General features: G+C 57.4%; 1 protein-coding gene and 12 non-coding genes across 54 annotated transcripts in view; all 13 read left to right on the top strand.

Moving 5' to 3' along the window:
* LOC103885667 overlaps window positions 1-22,059 on the top strand; it is a 94,117-nt gene that overhangs the window by 61,933 nt on the left and 10,125 nt on the right. For 17 of the 42 annotated variants that reach the window (XR_004185257.1, XR_004185256.1, XR_004185274.1 and 14 more), the window contains 8 exons: window positions 11,553-11,593; window positions 12,924-13,045; window positions 13,423-13,467; window positions 14,695-14,825; window positions 15,207-15,251; window positions 16,577-16,706; window positions 18,946-18,989; window positions 20,136-20,385. Coding sequence is in view for 7 of the 42 variants with exons in the window: in XM_031668949.1 (XP_031524809.1) it covers window positions 11,044-11,170; window positions 17,070-17,114; window positions 18,425-18,593; window positions 18,946-18,989; window positions 20,287-20,421; window positions 20,808-20,852 (565 nt within the window). In the remaining 35 variants the exon portion in view is untranslated. The other 25 variants (XR_004185240.1, XR_004185241.1, XM_031668949.1 and 22 more) reach the window with 14 other exon arrangements.
* On the top strand, window positions 1,064-1,145 carry LOC116276072. Its single transcript, XR_004185517.1, has one exon. It is a non-coding gene; the product is annotated as a small nucleolar RNA SNORD115 (small nucleolar RNA).
* LOC116276115 lies at window positions 2,940-3,021 on the top strand. Its single transcript, XR_004185559.1, has one exon. It is a non-coding gene; the product is annotated as a small nucleolar RNA SNORD115 (small nucleolar RNA).
* Window positions 4,800-4,881, top strand: LOC116276113. The gene has a single exon (XR_004185557.1). It is a non-coding gene; the product is annotated as a small nucleolar RNA SNORD115 (small nucleolar RNA).
* LOC116276070 lies at window positions 5,703-5,784 on the top strand. Its single transcript, XR_004185516.1, has one exon. It is a non-coding gene; the product is annotated as a small nucleolar RNA SNORD115 (small nucleolar RNA).
* Window positions 7,478-7,559, top strand: LOC116276088. Its single transcript, XR_004185533.1, has one exon. It is a non-coding gene; the product is annotated as a small nucleolar RNA SNORD115 (small nucleolar RNA).
* On the top strand, window positions 9,375-9,456 carry LOC116276094. Its single transcript, XR_004185539.1, has one exon. It is a non-coding gene; the product is annotated as a small nucleolar RNA SNORD115 (small nucleolar RNA).
* Window positions 11,226-11,307, top strand: LOC116276100. The gene has a single exon (XR_004185545.1). It is a non-coding gene; the product is annotated as a small nucleolar RNA SNORD115 (small nucleolar RNA).
* LOC116276082 lies at window positions 13,101-13,182 on the top strand. The gene has a single exon (XR_004185527.1). It is a non-coding gene; the product is annotated as a small nucleolar RNA SNORD115 (small nucleolar RNA).
* On the top strand, window positions 14,881-14,962 carry LOC116276089. Its single transcript, XR_004185534.1, has one exon. It is a non-coding gene; the product is annotated as a small nucleolar RNA SNORD115 (small nucleolar RNA).
* Window positions 16,761-16,842, top strand: LOC116276084. Its single transcript, XR_004185529.1, has one exon. It is a non-coding gene; the product is annotated as a small nucleolar RNA SNORD115 (small nucleolar RNA).
* On the top strand, window positions 18,627-18,708 carry LOC116276083. The gene has a single exon (XR_004185528.1). It is a non-coding gene; the product is annotated as a small nucleolar RNA SNORD115 (small nucleolar RNA).
* On the top strand, window positions 20,478-20,558 carry LOC116276099. Its single transcript, XR_004185544.1, has one exon. It is a non-coding gene; the product is annotated as a small nucleolar RNA SNORD115 (small nucleolar RNA).

Below are 22,059 nucleotides of genomic sequence, written 5' to 3'. Positions count from 1 at the left end.
GGGTAGCAGAGATTCAAGGATCCCACCCTACCCGTGGCCCTGAATGTGACCATCCCTGTTGAGCAACGGGCCATCCCAGTGGGTCTCCTGGAGCCTGGTGGGGGTGGGTTGTTTCCCTGGGGTTGGGTCGAGGTTGGCTCTGGCTGGCACCTGGTGGTGCTGCAGGTCAGCCCTGGGACTCATGGGCTTTGGGCCAAGGGGCAGCCCACATCCCGCTGGGGGCCACCCAAGTGTGAAAGGTGGCCTCCTGAGTTGGGAAGGCCCACTACTGAGGCACCTGTACTGGGAATTTGTTGCTCATGCTGCATGGGAGTCATGGTATCACCTCCAGGGTGGCGGGGTCTTGGGACCAAGCAAAGGGGAGGGCACCATGAGTCTCCAGATTGGCTATGTGTGACTGGCTCTGCGTCTGGGAGGTATGTGGAGTATGGACGGGGACCCACCAGAGAAAACAAGTGGCCCTGAGGCCCCAGGCTCTCTTTTCTGGTGCCTGCATGGAGAGGGTGCCTGTACGCATGCCCCGCATGCCCAGGTGGTGCATGGCAGATGGGCCAGCCTCCTTGGTTGGCTGTGACCTGGCTGGTGGCCCGGACCTGTGCCCAGTGGTCCCAGGGCAGCCCTGGGGTCATGTGGAGGAGCTGTTTTGGCCAGCGGAAGTGCTCTCAGGTCCTGCAGTCCTGCATACCCTGGGTATTTTGCCTGAGCCCAGTGACCTACCTGTCTCATCCTTCACAGCTTCGGTGGCAGGGAGAGACACCTGTAAAGGTGATGAGTCAGTATTTTGCATGGATCTTGTCACATGTGTCCATGGAGGGGGGGCAAGCATGAGCTGGCACCCAACACTCCCTTCTCCACATGGAGGGAGTGTCCTCCACCTGTTTCCCCAGATGGTGAGGCTTCTGTTGGGCTCGCTTTTCCTGGGCCAGTGTCCATCAGCCAGGTGCTTAGCCCTTGGTGCACTGAAGCTCCAGCCCTTCCTGGTGCCCTGGTCTCCTGCAATGCGCTGTGGTGAGCATATCCGAGTTCCACTGGATGTTTGTGTGGGGAGGGGGTTCTCTGGGTTGGGTCAATGATGAGAACCTTATATTGTCCTGAAGAGAGGTGATGACTTAAAAATCATGCTCAATAGGATTACGCTGAGGCCCAGCCTAGGTGAGAATTTTGGAAAAGGGTGCTGGGATCCCAAGGTCCCCATCAGGGCCAGTGTATTTTGGACTGGAGACCTGGAGGCTCTGAAGGGCATCTGGAGGTGGTCCAACCTATCTCTGTGCTCTAGGTTCCCTGTGTGGGCTTGGTGTCGGTGCTCCGGTTCCCCAGGGGCAGTGAATGTTGGTGGCTCCTTCCTAAGTCCCTGTTCTTGCCTTTGTCTTTCAGTGAGCTCTTTCACCTAGGAGGGCCGCTTAGCATTGACTGACATAGGTGAGTGGATCCTGCTGGTGTTATGGATCATGATCCAGACCATGTGGGGTCCCCGAGGATCGGCCTTTGGGCCACAAGGGTTTTCTCAGGGAGCAGACCTGAATTTCCACCTGAAACGGAAGGGTTCTCCTGGAAGGCAGCCTTTTTGGAATCAAACCCAAGGAGGACACCTTCTCTGAAGCCCTGAAGGGGTGATGGTGGTCCAGGCAGGAAAGGGTTCCTTCTCCCCAAAGCAGGACAGTGCCCAGTTGAGACTTGGTGCTGTGGTAGGGTCTTGAGGACTGCCCAGGCTACATGAGGGGGGCCAGAGGGGCTACAGAGTGCCACGGGGATAATGGGGAGCTCTCAGTCCCTAGAGTGTGGTACATGAATGGACCCATGGTGTTGGATTGTGTAGATTCAAGGATTGTGCCCCACTTATGGCCCTGAATGCGACTGTCCCTGTTTAGCAATGGGCCATCTCAGTGGGTCTCCTGGAGGCTGATGGGCGGAGTTGTTTCCCTGTGAGTGGGTTAAGGTGGAGCTCTGGCTGGCATCTGGTAGTGCTGTAGGTCAGCCATGGGACTCGTGAGCTTTTGGCCAAGGGACAACCTGCATCCCCCGGGGGTCATCCTATCTCCGAGGTCAAGTGTCGTAAAGGGTGGCCTCCTGAAGTGGGAAAGCTTGCTGTCGAGGAACCTGTCCTAGGATTTTCTGCTCAGGCTGCTTCTAAGCCGTGGCGTCACCTCCAGGGTGATGGGGTCTTGGGAACAAGCAAAGGAGAGGGCACCATGTTGCTCCGGATTGGGCAAGTGTGGCCTAGCTCTGTGTGTGTGAGGTGGGCAGAGTATGGATGGTGACCCACCAGAGAAAGCATGTGACCCTGCAGCTCTAGGTTGTGGTTTCCACGCACACTTGGAGATGGCATCTTGATGCGTGCCCAACACGCCTAGGGGCAGACTATGCGATAGCCAGGTCTGCAGCGGTGTGTGGCATCTGGGCCAGCCACCTTGGTTGGCCATGAGCTGCCTCATGGCCCTGGCCCATGCCCACTTGTGCCAGGGAGGCCCTGGGGTCGTGTGGGGAGCCATCTTTGGCAGTGGAGATGGATTCGGGGCCTGCAGTATGGCACAACCCGTGCATTTTGCCTGAGCCCAGTGATTTGCCTGCCCTGTTCCTCCAGGGTTTGGTGGCAGGGAGGGCTAAGGGTGTCCTGCGTTGGTGACGAGTCAGTACTTCACATGGATCTCATCGCATGTATCCATGGAGGGCGAGCAAATGTGAGCTCCCACCCCCTACTGCCTTCCCCACATGGAGGTCAGTTTGGACACATACCATCCTGCTGTCCCCCAGATGGTGAGACCGAAGAAAGACTTGCATTGGGCCTACTGTTCTTGGGCCAATGTCAGTCAGCCAGGTGCCGAGCTCCAAGTGCGCTGAAGCTTGGGCCTTCCCTGGCATGCTCAGCTCCTGCACTGAGCCAAGGTGAGCACATCGGGGTCCTGCTAGAAGCATGGGTGGGGAGGGGTGTGCCCTGGGTTAGGCTGATGATGAGAACCTTATATTGTTCTGAAGAAAGGTGATGAATTAAAAATCATGCTCAATAGGATTACACTGAAGCCCAGGATAGGTAAGAATTAGGGAAGACGATGCGGGGATCCAAAGATCTCTAGCAAGGCCACACTTATTTTGCACTGGAGAACTTGAGAACATGAAGGGCATCTTGTGGGGGCCCAGCGCTGTCTGTGTACTCCTTCGTGAGGCAGCCCAGGCTCCCCTTGAAGGCTTGGTGTCTGTGCTCCACTTCCCCGGGGACAGGGCAATTTGATGGCCCCTTCCTGAGCCCTCCTTCTTCCCTGTGTCTTTCAGTGAGCTCTTCTGCCCAGGTGAGGCCCCTGGCTTTGAGCGGCATAGGTCAGTGCATCCTGTTGGGGTCATGGGCCATGAGTGAGGCAGCATGGAGTCATCGAGAGTCAGCCTTTGGGCCAACTAGGGTTTTCTTAGGGAGCCAACCGAATACCCACCGGGAGGGATGATTCCTCCAGGAGGATCGCTTCCTTGGGAATTTGACCCTAGGAGCACACATTTCCTGAAGCCCTGCAGGGTGACGGTCCAGACAGGAAAGGGTTCCTTCAGCCCAACAGAGCAGCTCCCAGCTGAAACTCGGTGGGCATGTCAGGCCTCGAGGACTGCCGAGGCCACATGATGGAGGCCACAGGGGCTCTGGGGTGCCCTGGGGGTCATGCTGGAGTTCTTCCCCGAAGAGGGGTGAGTGATAGGGCTCATCCAGTCAGGCTGCAGAGATTCGAAGAATGCGCCCCACCCACGGCCCTGAATGGGACCAGCCCTGTTGAGCAATGGGCCATTTTAGTGGCGCTTCCTTGAGCCTGTTGGGGGTGGCGCTGTTTCACTGCAGTTGGGTCAAGACTCAGCTGTTGCCTGGTGGTGCTGTGGGCCGGTCCTGGGGCTCATGGGCTTTAGGCCCAAGGGGCAGCTCCTGTCCCACTGGGGTAATCCCTTCCTTGAGGTCCAGTGGTGGGAAGAGTGGCCTCCTGAGGTGGGAAGACCTGCTGTCAAGGGGACCTGTCCTGGGAATTTGCCACCTAGGCTGCTTCTGAGCCATGGAGTCACCTATAGGGTGGCAGGGTCTTGAGCCCACAGAAAGGAGAGGACCATGTGGTTCCTGATTGGCTGAGTGTGGCCCGGCTCTGTGTGTGGGAGGTGTGCAGGGCATGGATGGGGCTCATCAGAGAAAGCACGTGGCCCTGGAGGCCCCCGGACTTTGATTTCTGGTGTGTGCTTGGAGTGGGCACCAGGGTGGCCCTACCATGCCCAGGGCAGGCTCTGTGACTGCCAGGTCTGGAGTGGCTCTTGGCACCAGGACCAGCCTCCTTGACTCAACCAACCTTGAGCAGGTTGGTTGCCCTGGTCCCAGTGCGACCCTGGGGTTGCTCGGGGGATCCGGCCCGGGCAGTGGAAGTGCTCTTGGGGCCTGCAGTAGGGCACAGCCCAGACCTCTCGCCCGATCCCAGTAACCCGCTTGCCCTGTCTTTCCAGGGTTTGGTGGCAGGGAGGGCCAACGGTGCTCACTCCACATCCGTGTTGGGTCAGTGTTCTGTAAGGATCCCATCACAAGGGTATCCCCTAACCACCTTCCCTGCATTGATACATGAGGCCCTGGTTGGACATATGTCCTCTTCCTTTCCCTACAGATGGTGACCCTGGAGAAAGACTTGCGATGGGCCCGAAGGCCCCCGGGCCAGTGTCCATCAGCCAGGTGCTCAGCTCCCAGTGCACCAAAACTCCGACCCTTCCTGGTTCCCTAGTCTCTTGCACTGGGCTGTGGTGAGCACAACCAGGTCCCGCTGGATGCATGTGTGGGGAGGGGGGTGCCCTGAGTTGGGTTGGTGATGAGAACCTTATATTCTTCTGAAGAGAGGTGATAACTTAAAAATCATGCTCAATAGGATTATGCTGAGGCCCAGCCTAGGTGAGAATGTTGGAAGAGGGCGATAGGATTCTGAGGTCCTTGGCAGAGCCACACTATATTTTGGGCTGGAGACCTGGAGTCCCTGAAAGGGCATCTGGTAGGAGCCCAACCCTGCCTCTGCAATCCTGCATGAAGGTCCCCAGGCTCCCTGTCCAGGCTTGGTGCTGGTGCTCTGGTACCCCAGAGACTGAACAGGTTGGTGACTCTTTCCCGAGCTCCTGTTCTCCCTTTGTGTCTTTCAGTGAGCTTTTCCACCCAGGTGGGTACCCTGGCATTGACTAGCCTCCTTGGTTGGCTATGACCTGGCTGGTGGCCCGGGTCTGTGCCCAGTGGTCCCAGGGCAGCCCTGGCGTCATATGGGGGAGCTGTTTTGGGCAGTGGAGGTGCTCTCCAGGCCTGAAATACAGCACAATCTGGGCATTTTGCCTGAGCCCAGTGACCTGCCTGCCTTGTCCTTCCTGGGTTTGGTGGCACGGAGGGCCAAGGGTGCCCTGCGTCAGTGATGAGTCAGTATTTTGCATGGATCTCATCACACGTGTCCATGGAGGGAAAGCAAGCATGAGCTGGTACCCAACACCCCCTTTTCCACATGGAGGGTGGTCACATGTCCTCCACCTGTGCCCCCAGATGATGAGAATTGAGGAAGTCTTCCATTGGGCCTGCTTTTCCTGAGCTAGTGTCCGTCACCCAGGTGCTCAACCCTTGGTGCACTGAAGCTCCAGCTCTTCCTGGCGCCCTGGTCTCCTGCACTGAGCTGTGGTGAGCACATCCAGGTTCCACTGGATGTTTGTGCAGGGAGGGGGTTCTCTGGGTTGGGTCAATGATGAGAACCTTATATTGTCCTGAAGAGAGGTGATGACTTAAAAATCATGCTCAATAGGATTACGCTGAGGCCCAACCTAGGTGAGAATTTTGGAAGAAGATGCTGGGATCCCGAGATTTCCAGCAGGGCCACTATATTTTGGTTTGGATGGAGGCCCTGAAGGGCATCTGGAGGTGGCCCAACTCTTTCTCTGTGCTCCTCCATGAGGCAGCCCAGGCTCCCTGTGCGGGCTTGGTGTTGGCCTTCCTGTTCCCCAGTGACGGGACACGTCAGTATCTCCTCCCTGAGCCCTCGTTCTCCCCTTGTTTCTTTCAGTGAGCTCTTCTGCCAAGGGGGGGCCTCCTGGCATTGACCAACATAGGTGAGTGGATCCTGCTGGCGTCATGGGCCATGAGCCAGGCCGCATGGGTTCGCCAGGGGTCAGACTTCAGACCCTGAGGGTTTCCTCAGAGAACTGACCTGAATTCCCACCAGGGAGGGATGGTTTCTCCAGGAGGTCAGCTTACCCGAGGAATCTTACCCAAGGAGGATGCCTTCCCTGAAGCCCTGCAGGGGTGACGATGGTCCATATGGCAAAGGGTTCCTTCAGCCCCACACAGGACATCACCCAGTTGAGACTTGATGTGCGGGTCAGGCCTTGAGGACTGCCCAGGCCACATGATGGGGGCCACAAGGGCTCTGGGGTGCCATGGCTGTCATGCAGGAGCTCTCAGTCCCCAGACTTGTTTCGTGGGGGTGGTGATGGGATCGGGTTGTGGAGGTTCAAGGATCTCATCCTACCTGTGACCCTGAATGGGGCCAACACTGTTGAGCAACAGGCCATCCCAGTGGCACGTATTGAGCCTGGTGGGGTGTGGTGCAGCTTCAATGCGGTTGAGCTAATGCTGAGATCTGTATGATGCTTGGTGCTGCTGCTGGCCAGCCCTGGGACCCATGGGCTTTGCGCTAAGTGGGTAGCCCACATCCCACTGGTGGTAACCCATTCTCCGAGTTTGAGTAATGGTTAACAGTGGCATTCTGAGGTGGGAAGGCCCACTGTCTACGGTCCTATACTGGGAATTTGCCGCCCCGGCTTCTTCTGAGACATGTAGTCACCTCCAGGGTCGTGGGGTCTTAGGCCCAAGGAAAGGAAAAGATACCATGTGGCCCTTGATTGGCCAGGTGTGGCCCAGGTCTGTTGGGGAGGTGTGTGGGATGTGGATGGGGTCCCACCAGTGAAAGCATGTGGCCCAGGTCCCCAGGCTGTGATTTTCAGTGCACATTTGGACAGGGTGCCTCAGCATGTGCCCACCATGTCCAGGGGCAGGCTATGTGACTGCCAGGTTTGCAATGGTGCGTAGCTTACGAGCTACCCTCCTTGGTGGGCCAGGAGCTGGTTGGTGGCTGTGGCCCATGCCCAGTGGTCACAGGGCAGGCAGACTGTCCTGTTTTTTCAGGGCAGGGGAGGGCCAAGGGTGCCCTGCATCCGTGATGGGTCCGTGTTCCACATGGAACCCATTACGTGGGTATCTCTTACCCCTTCTCCATATGGAGATGTGAGGACCTATTTGGACACATATCCTCCTCCTGTACTCCCAGATGGTGAGCCCGGAGGAAGACTTGCATTGGGCCCAATGACCCTGGTCCAGTGTCTGTCGGACAGGTTCCCAGCCCCCGGTGCAGTGAAGCTCAGGCCTTTCCTGGTGCCCTGGTCTCCTGCACTGAGCTGTGGTGAGCATATCCTGGTCCTGCTGGATGCATGTGCAGGGAGTGGGGTGCCTTGGGTTGGGTCAATGATGAGAACCTTATATTGTTCTGAAGAAAGGTGATGACTTAAAAATCATGCTCAATAGGATTACGCTGAGGCCCAGCCTAGGTGAGAATTTTGGAAGAGGACACTGGGATCCCGAAGTCCCTTGCAGGGACCCTGTATTTTGGGCTGGAGACCTCAAGGCTCTGATGGGCATCTGGAGGTGGCCCAACCTGTCTCTGTGCTCCTCTGTGAGGCAGCCCAGGCTCCTTTTGTGGGCTTGGTGTTGGTGCTCCAGTTCCCTGGGCCAGGGAACGTTGGTGGCTCTTTACTGAGCTCCGGTTCTCCCTGTGTCTTTCAGTGAGCTCTTCTGCCCAGGTGGGCTCCCTGGCATTGACGGGCATAGGTGAGTGGATCCTGCTGGGGTCATGGGCCATGAACCAGGCCACGTGGGGTCACCAAGGGTCCCCCTTCTGGCCACGAGGGTTTTCTCAGGGAATGGACCTGTATTACCACTGGGGAGGCGTAGGTTCTCCAGGAGGGCTGCTATTTTGGGAATTGGATCCAAGGGGGACACCTTCCCTGAAGCCCTGCAGGCGTGATGGTGGTCCAGGCGGGAAAGAGTTTCTTCCACCCTGCACAGGGCAGCTCATAGCTGAGAGTCGATGCTCGGGTCAGGCCTCGAGGATTTCCCAGGCCACATGAAGGGGAGAGAGGAGCTCTGGGTACCATGGGGGTCACATAGGAGCTCTCAGTATTTGGTGTGTCATGCACAAATGGGCCTCTTGGGTTGGGTCGTGGAGATTAAAGGATTGTGCACCACCATGGCCCTGAATAGGACCATCCCTGTTGAGCAATGGACCATCCTAGTGGGTCTCCTGGAGCTTGGTGGAGGTGAGGCGGCATTGTTTCCCTGGGATTGGGTCAAGGCAGAGCTCTGGCCAGCACCTGGTGGCTTCTGCAGGTCAGCCTTGAGACTCATGGGCATTGGGCCAAGGGGGAACCCACATGCCATTGGTGGTCACCCTTTTTCCAGTGTCAAGTGTCTGGAAAGGTAGCCTCCTGAGGTGGGAAGGCCTGCTGTCGAGGGACGTGTCCCAGGAATTTGTTGCTCAAGCTTCTCCTAAGCTTTGGGGTCATATCCAGGGTGGCAGGGTCTTGGGCCCAAGCAAAGCAGAGGGCACCATGTGGCTCCTGATTGGCCATGTGGCTGTCTCTATGTGTGGGAGTTTGCAGAGTATGGATGGGGACCCACCAGAGGAAGCACATGGTCCTGCAGCACCAGGCTGTGATTTCTGTTGCACACTCGGAGAGGGTGCCTGGATGCATGCCCTTCATGCCCGGCGGCAGGGTATGCAACTACCAGGTTTGCAGCAGGGTGTGACATCTGAGCCAGCCTCCTTGGTTGGCCGTGACCTGGCTGGTGGCCTGGGTCTGTGCCCAACAGTCCCAGTGCAGCCCTGGGGTCATACAGGGGAGCCGTTTGGGACAGTGGAGGTGCTCTCAGGGCCTGCAGTGTCATGCAGCCTGGGTGTTTGCTGAAACCCAGTGACCTACCTGCCCTGTCCTCTCTGGGTTGGGTGGAAGGGAGGGTCAACAGTGCACCGCGTACTTAACGAGTCAGTATTTCACATTGAACTCATCACATGTGTCCATGGGGGGCGAGCAAGGGTGAGCTGGCACCCCCAACCCCCTTTCCGACGTGGAGGTCAGTTTTGACACGTCTTCCTCCTGTCTCCCCAGATGGTGACCCTGGAGGAAAACTTGTGTTGGGCCCGCTATCCCTGGGCCAATGTCAGTCAGCCAGGCACCCAGCCCCTAGTGCGCTGAAGCTCAGGACCTTCCTGGAGCCTTTGGCTCCTGCACTGAGCTGTGGTAAGCCCATCTGGGTCCTGCTGGATACATGCATGGGGGGCAGGAGGGTGCCCTGGGTTGGGTCAGTGATGAGAACCTTATATTGTTCTGAAGAGAGATGATGACTTAAAAATCATGCTCAATAGGATTACGCTGAGGCCCAGCCTAGGTGAGAATTTTGGAAGAGGACACTGGGATTCTGAGGTCCCTGACAGAGCAAATGTATTTTGGGATGGAGACCTGGAGGCCCTGAAGGGCATCTGGTGGACCCAACCCTGTCTCTGTACTCCTCTGTGAGGCAGCCCAGGCTCCCTGCGCTGGCTTGGTATCCGGGCTCCAGGTCTCTGGTGACAGGGCACGTTGGAGGCTCCTTCCTGAGCCCCCACTCTCCCCTGTGTCTTTCAGTGAGCTCCTCTGTCCAAGTGGTCCCCCCGGCCTTGAGCAGCATAGGTGAGGACATCCTGTTTTGGTCATGGGCCATGAGTGATGCAGCATGGAGTCCACGACATTCAGCCTTCAGGCCACTAGGGTTTTCTCAGGCTGCCAACCTACTCCCCACCAGGGAGGGATGGTTTCTCCAGGAGGGCTGCTTCCTTTGGAATCTGACCCAAGGAGCACATCTTTCCTGAAACCCTGCAGGGGTGACAGTGGTCCAGGCAGGAAGGAGTTCCTTCAACCCAATGTAGGGCAGCTCCCAGCTGAAACTCGGTGGCCAGGTCAGGCCTGGAGTACTGCCCAGGGCACATGGGGAGAGGGGCAGGAACAGGGGATGTAGTGTGCCCTGGAAGTCACACTGGAGTTCTCCTTCCCTGGAGAGGGGTGAGTGACTGGGCCCACACAGTCAGGCTGTGGAGATTCAAGGAATGTTCCACACCCATGGTCTTGAATGGGACCCAACCCTATTGAGCAATGGGCCATCTTAGTGGCACCTCCTTGAGCCTGGTGGGGAATGGCACTGTTTCAATGAGGTTGGGTCAAGGCTGAGCTCTGGCTGGCACCTGGTGGTGCTGCAGGGCCTAGGACTTGTGGGCTTTGGGCCAAGGGAGCAGCTCTGATCCTGCTGGGGACAAGCCTTCCTTGAGGTCCAGTGGTGAAAAGGGTGTCCTCGTGAGGTGGTAAGACCTGCTGTTGAGTGACCTGTTCTGGGAATTTGCTGCCCAGGCTGCTTCTGAGTCTTGGGGGTCACCTCAGTGTAGCAGGGTCTTGAGCCCAAGGAAAGGAGAATACACCATGTGGTTCCTGATGGGCTGAGTGTGACCCGGCTCTGTGTGTCAGAGTTGGGCAGGACATGGATGGGGACCCACCGTAGAAAACATGTGACCCTGGAGGCCCCTAGGCTTGGAGAGTGCACCACGGCCAGTGCCCACCACGCCTAGGTGCAGGACTGCCAGATCTGCAGTGGCTCTTGGCCTCTGGGCCAACATACTTGGTTGGCCAGGAGCTGGTTGGTGGCCCTGTCCTCTGCCCCGTGTCCCCGGTGTGGCCCTGGGGTTGTGTGTGGGAACAGGCCCGGGCAGTGGAGGTGCTCTTGGGGCCTGCAGTAGGGTGCAACCCAGACATTTTGCCTGAGCCAAGTGACATGCTTGCCCTGTCTTTCCAGGGTTTGGTGGCAGGGAGGGCCAAGGGTACCCAGTGTCCGTGTGGGTCAGTGTTCAGCATGGATCCCATCACATGAGTATCCCTTAGCCCTTTCTCCACATTGATGTGTGAGGCCCTGGTTAGACACATTTCCTCCTCCTGTGTCTCCAGATGGTGAGCCTGGAGGAAGACTTGTATTGGCCCACAGGCCCCACGCCAGTGTCAGCCAGGAGCTCATCCCCTGGTGTGCTGAAACTCTGGCCCTTTGTGGCACCCTGGTCTCCTGCACTGAGCTGTGGTGAGCACGTCTGGGTTGCACTGGATGTTTGGCGGGGGAGGGGGTTCCCTGGGTTGGGTCAATGATGAGAACCTGATATTGCCCTGAAGAGAAATGATGACTTAAAAATCATGCTCAATAGGATTACGCTGAGGCCCAGCCTAGGTGAGAATTTTGCAAGAGGATGCTGGGATCCCGAGGTCCCTTGCAGGACCATTGTATGTTGAACTGGAGACCTGGAGGCTCTGAAGGGCATCTGGAGGTGGCCCAACCTGTCTCTGCACTCCTCTGTGAGGCAGCCCAGGCTCCCTGTGAGGGGTTGGTGTTGGCGCTCCAGTTCCCTGGGGGCAGGGAACATTGGTGGCTCCCTCCTGAGCCCCTGTTCTCACCTTGTGCCTTTCAGATCTTCCACCCAGGAGGTCCCCCTGGCATTGACTGGCATAGGTGAGTGGATCCTACTGGGGTCACGGGTCATGAGCCAGACCATGTGAGGTCCCCGAGATTCAGCCTTTGAGCAACAGTTTTTTCAGGGAGCAGACCTGAATTTCCACCTGGGAGGGAAGGGTTCTCCTGGACGGCAACATTTTTTGGGAATTGGATCCAAGGAGGACGCCTTCCCTGAAGCCCTGCCAGGGTAATGGTTGTCCAGGCAGGAAACTTCCTTCTGCTTAATGCAGGGCAGCACCCAGCTGAGACTCAGTGCTCCAGTAAGGCCTCCAAAACTGCCCAGGCCACATGAGGGGGTCCAGAGGGGCTACGAGGTGCCACAGGGGTAACAGGGGAGCTCTTAGTCCCCAGAGTGTGGTGCGTGAATTGGCCCATTTGGTTGGGTCTCAGAGATTTAAGGATTGCACCACACCATGGCCCTGAATGCAACCGTCCCTGTTGATCAATGGGTCATCCCAGTGGGTCTCCTGGAGCCTGGTGGGAGGTGGCATGGTTTTCCTGGGGTTGGGTCAAGGCAGAGCTCTGGCCAGTACCTCATGGTGCTGCAGGTCAGCCCTGGGACTCATGGGCTTTGGGCCAAGGGGCAACCCACATCCAGCTGGGGGCCACCCTTTCTCTATGGTCAAGTGTCGTGAAGGTTGGCCTCCTGAGTTGGGAACAGTCGCTATTGAGGCACTTGTACTGGGAATTAGTTGCTCAGGCTGCTTGGGAGCCATGGTGTCACTTCCAGGGTGGCCGGGTCTTGGGACCAAGCAAAGGAGAGGGCACCATGTTGCTGCAGTTAGGCCATGTGTGACTGGTTCTGTGTCTGGGAAGTATGAGGAGTATGAATGGGGACCCACCAGAGAAAGCAAGTGGCCCTGCAGCCCCAGGCTATGATTTCCAGTGCACGCTTGGAGAGGGTGCCTGTACGCCCACCTACCAGGCTCAAGGGTAGGCTATGCCACTGTCAGGTCTGCAGTGGCACATGGCATCTGGGCCAGCCTCCTTGGTTGGCCATGACCTGGCCGGTGGCCTGGGCCTGTGCCCAGTGTTCCCAGGGCAACTCTGGGGTGCTGTGAGGAAGCTGATTTGGCCAGTGGAGGTGCTCTCGGGTCCTGCAGTCCAGCATAGCCTAAGCGTTTTACCTGAGCCCAGTGACCTGCCTGCCTTGCCCTTGCCGGGTTCGGTGGTAGGGAGTGCTAAGGGTTCCCTGCATAGGTGACGAGTCAGTATTTTTCATGAATATCATCATATGTGTCCATGGAGCAGGAGCAAATGTGAGCTGGCACCCACCACCCCCTTCTCCACATGGAGGTGGTCACATGTCCTCCACGTGTTCCCCCAGATGGTGAGACTTCTGTTGGGCTCGCTTTTCCTGGGCCAGTGTACATCAGCCAGGTGTTCAACCTTCGGTGCGCTGAAGCTCCAGCCCTTCCTGGTGCCCTGGTCTCCTGCACTGAGCTCTTGGTGAGCACATCTGGGTTCCACTGAATGCATAAGCAGGAAGGGGGGTGCCCTGGGTGGGTCAATGATGAGAACATTATATTGTCCTGAAGAGAGGTGATGACTTAAAAATCATGCTCAATAGGATTACGCTGAGGCCCACCCTAAGTGAGAAATTTGGAAGGGGATGTTGGGATCCTGAGATTTCTGGCAGGGCCACTGTATTTTGGGTTGGAGACCTGGAGGCCCTGAAGAGCATCTGGAGGTGGCCCAGATCTTTCTCTGTGCTCCTCTGTGTAGCAGCCCAGGCTCCCTGTGCGGGTTTGGTGGTGTTGTTCCTTGGGTGTGGGGCATGTGGGTGGCTCTTCCCTGAGCCCCGGTTCTCCCCTTTTGTCTTTCAGTGAGCTCTTCTGCCAAGGGGGTCCTCCTCACATTGAGCAATATAGGTGAGTGGATCCTGCTGGTGTCATGGTCCATGAGCCAGGCTGCTTGGGGTTGCCAAGGGTCAGACTTCGGGCCGTGAGGGTTTCCTCAGGGAGCCAACCCTAATTCCCACCAGGGAGGCATGATTTCTCCAGGAGGGCAGCTTCCTTGGGACTCTTACCTGAGGAGGATGCCTTCCCTGAAGCCCTGCAGGGGTGACGATGGTCCAGATAGCAAAGGGTTCCTTCAGCCCTGTGCAGGACATCGCCCAGTTGAGACTTGGTGTGTGGGTCAGGTCTTGAGGACTGCCCAGGCCACATGATGGGGGCCAGAAGGGCTCCGGGGTGCCACAAGTGTTACGTACAAGCTCTCAGTCCCCAGACTTGTTTCAGGGGTGTGGTGACAGGGTCGAGTCACAGAGGTTCAAGGATCTCATCCCACCTGTGACCCTGAATGGGGCTGACCCTGTTGAGCAACTGGCCATCCCAGTGGCACGTATTGAGCCTGGTGGGGTGTGGTGCAGTTTCAATGGGGTTGGGTCAAGGCTGAGAAATGGCTGGTGCCTGCTGGTGCTGCAGTCCAGCCCTGGGAGGGATCTGTGGGCTTTGGGCTGAGGGGGAAGCCTGCATCCCATTGGGGGTAACCTGTTCTCCAAATTTGAGAGACAGTAACAGTGGCATTCTGAGGTGGGAAGGCCCACTGTCAGAGGTCCTGTACTGGGAATTTGCCACCCCACCTTCTTCTGAGCCATGGGGTCACCTCCAGGGTGATGGGGTCTTGGGACCAAGGAAAAGAGAAGATACCATGTGGCCCTTGATTGACCAAGTGTGTCCCAGCTCTGTGTTTGGGAGGTGTGTGGGATGTGGATGGGGTCCCACCACTGAAAGCTCGTGGCCTGGGTCCCCAGGCTGTGATTTTCAGTGCACACTTGGAGAGGGCACCTTGGTGGGTGCCCACCACATCCAGGGGCAGGCTATGTAACTGCCAGGTTTGCAACAGTGCGTAGCTTCCGGCTACCCTCCTTGGTTGGCTGGGAGCGGGTTGGTGGCCGTGGCTCATGCACAGCGGTCACAGGGAAGGCAGACTGCCCTGTTTTTTCAGGGTATGGTGAAGGGGAGGGCCATGGGTGCCCTGCATCCGTGATGGGTCAGTGTTCCACATGGAATCCTTTACGTGTGTATCTCTTATGCCTTCTACATATGGAGATGTGAGGCCCTATTTTGACATATGTCCTCCTCCTGTACCCCTAGATGGTGAGCATGGAGGAAGACTTGCATTGGGCCCAATGGCTCTGGGCCAGTGTCTGTCAGCCAGTTCCCAGCCCCAGGTGCACTGAAGTTCAGGCCTTTCCTGGCGCCCTGGTCTCCTGCACTGAGCTGTGGTGAGCATATCCTGGTCCTGCTGAATGCAAGTGTGGGGAGGGATTGTCCTAGGTTGGGTCAATGATGAGAACCTTATAATGTTCTGAAGAGAGGTGATGACTTAAAAATCATGCTCAATAGGATTACGCTGAGGCCCAGCCTAGGTGAGAATTTTGGAAGAGGACACTGGGATCCTGAAGCCCCCTGCAGGGCTCCTGTGTTTTGGGCTGGGGACCTGGAGGCCCTGAAGGGCATCTGGTGGAGCCAACTGTATCTCTGTGCTCCTCCATGAGGCAGCCCAGCCTCCCTGTACTGGCTTGGTATCTAGGCTCTGGGTCTCCAGGGACGGGACACGTTGGAGCCTCCTTCCTGAGCCCCCGTTCTCCCTTTGTGTCTTTCAGTGAGCTTTTCCACCCAGGTGGGCCCCCTGGCATTGACCGACATAGGTGAGTGCATCCTGCTGGGGTCATGGGCTATTAGATAGTCAGTGTGGGGTCACTGAGGTTCAGCTTTTGGGCCACAAGGGTTTTCTCAGGCAACCGACCTGAACTCCCACCTGGGAGAGATGAGTTCTCCAGGAGGGCAGCTTTTTTAGGAATCAGACCCAAGGAGGATGCCTTCCCTGAAGCCCTACAGGGGTGATGGTGGTCCAGGCGGGAAAGGGTTCCTTCTGCCCAACTCAGGGCCCAATGCAGGGCAGCGCCCCCTTGAGAATTGGTGCTCTGGTAAGGCCTCGAGGACTGCCCAGGCCACATGAAGGAGGTCAGAGGGGCTACAGGGAACCATGGGGTAACAGGGGAGCTCTTGGCCCCCGGAGTGTGTGAATGGGCCCATTGAGTTGGGTTGCGGAGATTCAAGGATCGCACCTGACCCATGGCCCTGAATGACCATCCCTGTTGAGCAGTGGGTCATCCCAGTGGGTCTCCTGGAGCCTGGTGGGGGTCGGCGTTGTTTTCCTGGGGTTGGGTCAAGGTGGAGCTCTGGCTGGTACCTGGTGGTGCTGTGGTCAGCCCTGGGACTCGTGGGCTTTGGGCCAAGAGGCAGCCCACATCCCGCTGGGGGTCACCCTTTCTCTGAGGTTGAGTTTCATGAAGGGTGGCCTCCTGAGGTGGGAAGGCCCACTGTTGAGGCACCTAGACTGGGAATTTTTCCTCAGGCTGCTTAGGAGCCATGGTGTCACCTCCAGGGTGGTGGGATCTTGGGACTAAACAAAGGAGGGGGCACTATGTGGCTCCCGATTGGCCATGTGTGGCTGGCTCTGTGTCTGGGAGGTGTATGGACTATGGATGGGGACCCACCAGAGAAAGCAAGTGGCCCTGAAGTCCCAGGAGGTGATTTCTGGTGTAGGCTTGGAGAGGGTGCCTATATGCGCGCCCACCATACCCAGGAGCAGGCTATGCCACTGCAGAGTCTGCAGTGACGCCTGGCATATGGGCTAGCCTCCTTGGTTAGCTGTGACCTGGCTGGTGGCCCGTGCTTGTGCCCAATGGTGAGGGCAGCTCTGAATTAGTGCAGGAGAGCTGTTTGGGGCAGTGGAGGTGCCCTCGGGTCCTACAGTATGGCACAGCCTGGGTGTTTTGCTCAAGCCCAGTGACCTGCCTGCTTTATCCTTCCCGGGTTCGGTGGCAGGGAGAGCCAAGGGTGCCCTGCATTGGTGACGAGTCAGTATTTTGCATGAATCTCATCACATGTGTCCATGGAAGACAAGCAAGCATGAGCTGGCACCAGCTGCCCCCTTCTCTGCATGGAGGGTGGTTATGTGTTTCCCTAGATGATGAGACTGGAGGAAGACTTCCGTTGGGCCCACTTTTCCTGGGCTAGTGTCCATCAGCCAGGCGCTTAGCCCCAGTGCCTTGAAACTCCAGCCCTTCCTGGCACCCGGTCTCCTGCACTGAGCTGTGGTGAGTACATCCGGGTTCCACTGGATGTTTGTGCGGGTAGGGGTTTTCTGTGTTGGGTCAATGATGAGAACCTTAAATTGTCCTGAAGAGAGGTGATGACTTAAAAATCATGCTCAATAGGATTACGCTGAGGCCCAGCCTAGGTGAGAATTTTGGAAGAGGATTATGAGATTCAGGCCACTGTATTTTGGGCTGGAGACCTGGAGGCTCTGAAGGGCATCTGGAGGTGGCCCAACCTATCTCTGTGCTCCTCCATGAGGCAGCTCAGGGTCCCCGTGTGGGGTTGGTGGTGTTCTGGTTCCCTGGTGTGGGGAATGTTGGTGGCTCCTTCCTGAGCCCCCATTCTCGCCTTGTGTCTTTCAGTGAGCTCTTCCACCCAGGAGGGCCCCTTGGCATTGACTGGCATAGGTGAGTGGATCCTGCTGGGATCATTGGTCAGGAGCCAGACCGTGTGGGGTCCCCGAGGTTCAGCCTTTGGGCCACAAGGGTTTTCTCAGGGAGCAGACCTGAATTTCCACCTGGGAGGGAAAGGTTCTCTTGGAGGATGGCTTTTTTGGGAATCTAACCCAAGGAAGACTCCTTCTTTGAAGCCCTACAGGGGTGATGGTGGTCCAGGCAGGAAAGGGTTCCTTCTGCCCAACGCAGGACAGCACCCAGTTGAGACTTGATACTCCAATAAGGTCTCAGGACTGCCCAGGCCACATGAAGGAGGCCAGAGGGGCTATGGGCTGCCACTGGGGTAATAGGGGATCTCTTGGTCCCTGGAGTGTGGTGTGTGAATGGGGTTGGGTTGCGGAGATTCAAGGATCGTGCCCCACCCATGACCCTGAATGCGACCATCCCTGTTGAGCAATGGGGCATCCTAGTGGATCTCCTGGAGCCTGGTGTGGGGTGGCGTTATTTCCCTGGGGTTGGGTCAAGGTGGAGCTCTGGGTGGTACCTGGTTGTACTGCAGGTCAGCCTTGGGACTTGTGGGCTTTGGGCCAAGGGAAAACTGCATCCTGCTGGGCGTCACCCTATCTCCGAGGTCAAATGTCCTTGAGGGTGGCTTCCTGAAGTGGGAAGCCCCATTGTCGAGGGACCTGCCCCAGGATTTTGTTGCTCAGGCTTCTTCTGAGCCATGGCATCGCCTCCAGGGTGACAGAGTCTTGGGCCCAAGCAAAGGAGAGGGCACCATGTCGCTCTGAGTTGGCCAAGTGTAGCCTAGCTCTGTGGTGGGAGGTGTGAAGAGCATGGATGGTGACCCACCAGAGAAAGCATGTGGCCCGGCAGCCCCAAGCTGCGATTTCTGGTGCATGCTTGTAGAGGACGTCTTGATGTGAGCCCACCACACCCAGGGGCAGACTGCATGACTGCCAGGACTGCAGTGGCACGTGGCATCTGGGCCAGCCTTCTTTGTTGGCCATGACCTGGCTAATGGCCCTGGCCCGTGCCCTGGGGTCATGCAGGGGAGCCCTCTTGGAGGGTAGAGGTGCTCTCAGGGCCTGCAGTATAGCACAGGCTGGGCATTTGGCCCGAGCCCAGTGACCTGCCTGCCTTGTCCTTCCCAGGTTTGGTGGCAGGGAAGGACAAGGGTGCCCCATGTTGGTGACAAGTTCGTTTTTCACATGGATCTCATCACATGCGTCCATGGAGGATGAGCAAGGGTGAACTGACCCCCGCTACCTCCTTACCACATGGAGGTCATTTTGGACTCATGTCCTCCACCTCTCTCCCAGATGGTGAGACCGGAGGAAGGCTTGCATTGGACCTGCTGTTCCTGGGCCAGTGGCCATTAGCCCGGTGCCCAGTCCCTGATGCTCTGAAGCTCAGGTCCTTCATGGTGCACTGGTCTCCTGCACTGAGCTGTGGTGAGCACATCCGGGTCCCGATGGAATCATGTGTGAGGTGGGTTGGTCCCCTGGGTTGGTCCCCTGGGTTGGGTCGATGATGAGAACCTTATATTGTCCTGAAGAGAGATGATGACTTAAAAATCATGCTCAATAGGATTACGCTGAGGCCCAGCCTAGGTGAGAATTTTGGAAGAGGACACTGGGATCCTGAGATCCCTGGCAGGGCCACTATATTTTGGGCTGGAGAACTCGAGGCCCTGAAGGGCAACTTGGGGGGTCCCAATGTATCTCTGCACCCCTCTGTAAGGCAGCCCAGTTTAGCTGTGTGAGCTTGGTGTCTGGTTCCCTGGGGATGGGGCATATTGGGGGTTACTTCTTGAGCCGCCATTCTCCCCCATGTCTTTCAGTGAGCTCTTCTGTCCAGGTGGGGCCATGGCCTTAAGCGGCATAGGTGAGTGTATCCTATTGGGGTCATGGTCCCTGAATGAGGCAGCATGGGGCCATTGAGGGTCAGCCTTAGGGCCACTAGGGTTTTCTCAGGGTGCCACCGGAGAGGGAACTTTTCTCCAGTAGCATCGCTTCCTTGGGAATCTGACCCTAGCAGCACGCATTTCCTAAAGCCTTGCAGAGGTGATGGAGGTCCAGGCAGAAAGAGTTCCTTCAGCCCAACACAGAGCACCTCCCAGCTGAAACTCGGTAGGCTGGTCAGGCCTCGAGGACTGCCCAGGCCACATGAGGGGAGCAATACGGGCTCTGGGGCAGCCTGGGAGTCAAGCTGGAGTTCTCCCTCCCTGGACAGTGGTGGTGACTGGGCCCATGTAGACAGGCCCCAGATATTCAGGACTGCACCCCATCCGTGGCCCTGAGTGGGACCAACCCTGTTGAGTAATGGGCCATCTTAGTGGTACCTCCTTGAGCCTGGTAGGGGGAGGCACTGTTTCAATGCAGTTGTGTCAAGGCTGAGCTCTGGCTGGTGCCTGGTGGTGCTGCAGGCGGCCCTGGGAGTTGTGGTCTTTGGGCCAAGGGGGCAGCTCACATCCCGCTGGGGTCACCCCTTCCTTGAGATTCAGTGGCAGGAAGGGTGTCCTCCTGAGGTGGGAAGTCCTGTTGTACAGGGACCTGTTCTGGGAATTTGCCCCACAGGCTACTTCTGAGCCACGGGGTCACCTCCAGGGTGGAAGGGTCTTGATCCCAAGGAAAGGAGAGGACACCATGTGGTTTCTGATTAGCCCAGTGTGACCTGGCTCTGTGTGTGGGAGGTGTAGGGCAAGATGAAGACCCACCAGAGAAAGCACGTGACCCTGGAGGCCTCCAGGCTTTGATTTCTGGTGTGTGCTTGGAGAGGGCACCAGGGTGAGTACCCACCATGCAGGCTCTGTGACTGCCAGGTCTGCATTGGCTCCTGGTGTCAGGGTCAGACTCCTTGGTTGGCCATGAGCAGGTTGGTTGCTCTGACCCATGCCCCAGGGTCCCAGTGCGGCCCTGGGGTTGTTCAGGGGAGCCGGCACGAGCAGTGGAGTTGCTCTTGGGGCCTGCATTAGGGCACTGCCCAGGGGTCTTGCCCCAGCACAGTGACCCATATTCCCTGTCTTTCCAGGGTTTGGTGGCCAGGAGGGTCAACGGTGCCCCGTTTCCATGATGGATCAGTGTTCTGCGTGGATTCCATCACATGGGCATCCCCTACCCACCTTCCCCACACTGATACGTGAGGCCCTGGTTGGACACATGTCCTTCTGCTGTCACCCCAGATGGTGAGCCTGGAAGAAGAGTTGTGTTGGGCCCCCACAGGCCCCAGGCCAGTGTCCTTCAGCCTGGTGCTCATCCCTCCAGTGCATTGAAGCTCAGATCCTCCCTGGCACGCTGGTCTCCTGCACTGTGCTGTGGTGAGCACATCCAGGTTCTGCTGGATGCATGCATGGGGAGGGGCTTGCCCTTGATTGGGTCAATGATGAGAACCTTATATTGTCTGAAGAGAGGTGATGACTTAAAAATCATGCTCAATAGGATTACGCTGAGGCCCAACCTAGGTGAGAATGTTAGAAGAGGATACTGGGATCCCGAGATCTCCAACAGGTCCACTGTATTTTTGGCTGGAGACCTGGAGGTCCTGAAGGGCATCTGGAAGGAGGCCTAACCCTATTCTCTGTGTTTTCCTTGAGGCACCCAGGCTATTACCCTGCAGACTTTGGTGTTGGAAAGGTGTTCCCAAATAGGGAACAAACATTGGTGGCTCCTTCCTGAGCCCCCATTCCTCCCTTGTGTCTTTCAGTGAGCTTTTCCTCCCAGGCGGGCCCCCTGGCATTGACTGGCATAGGTGAGTGAATCCTGCTGGGGTCATGGGCCATTAGCCAGGCCGCGGTGGGTTCGTCGAGGTTCAGCCTTTGCAATACTAGGGTTTCAGGCAGCTTGACCTGAATTCCCACCTCCGAGAGATGGCTCTCCAGGAGGGTAGCTTTTTGGAATTAGGGACCCAAGGAGGCAGGATACCTGGCCCCGCGGGGTGATCGCTGTCCAGGCAGGAAAGGTTCTGTCAGCCCCAGGCAAGGGCAGCTTTCTAGGGGCTGAGACTCGGGTGCTTTGGGTCAGTTTCAAGGACTGCCCACCACGAGGGGTCCAGAGGGCCTGGGTGCCACAGGGGTCGCATGGGAGCTCTCAGTCCCCAGAGTGTGGTGTGAATGGAATGTTAGGGTTGGGTCTTGGGCATAGCGTCGCGGCTCCCCACCCATTTCCTGGAATGTAACCGTCCTATTGAGCCATGGGCCATCCCAGTGTGTCTCCCTGGAGCCTGGTGGAGGCTGCCAAGAGCTTTTCCTGGGTTGGTCAAGGCGAGCTCTGGGCCCTCAGATGTAGTTGTGCTGCAGGTCGTGCCCTGGGACTTGTGGGCTTTGGGTTAAGGGGGCAGTTCATTATCCTGCTGTGGATCAATTCATCTCTGACATCAAGTGTCAGGAAGGGTGGCCCCCTGAGATGGGAAAAGTCAGCTGTTGAGGACCTGTTCCGGGATTTTGCTTCAGCTGCTTGGAACTACTGTGTCACCTCCAGGGTGGTGGAATTTGGGCCCAAGCAATGGAGAGGGCAACACATGACTCGATTGTTCAAGTGTGGCTGACTCTGTGTGTGGGAGACATGCAGAGTACGGATGGTGACCTGCTACTCAAATTTAAAAAGTGGCATGTGGCTCAGGCTGTGACGGTGTGTTTCATTGGAAAGGGTGCCTGCACGCATGCCCCCATGCCCACGTGGTAGACTATGTGACTGCCAGGTTTGCAGTGGTGTACATGGCATCTGGGCCATGCCTTTCTTGGTTGGCCATGACCTGGCTAATGGCCCCGGCCTGTGCCCAGTGGTGTGATCCCAGGGATGCCCTGGGGTCATGCAGCAGTGAGCCTCTGGACAGTGAGGTGTTTCAAAGCCTGCAGTATGGCACAGCCTACAAGTAGCCTGAGCCTCAGTGACCTACCTGCCCTGTCTGTCCTTCCAGGAGGAGAACCTTCTGGACTGGAACCCCCTGGATGCTTGAT

This window comes from Papio anubis, chromosome 7, assembly GCF_008728515.1.
Source record: "Papio anubis isolate 15944 chromosome 7, Panubis1.0, whole genome shotgun sequence".
Lineage (NCBI taxonomy): Eukaryota > Metazoa > Chordata > Mammalia > Primates > Cercopithecidae > Papio > Papio anubis.
Note: the sequence above shows the minus strand (reverse complement) of the source record. Positions and strands in the feature narration are given on the sequence as shown.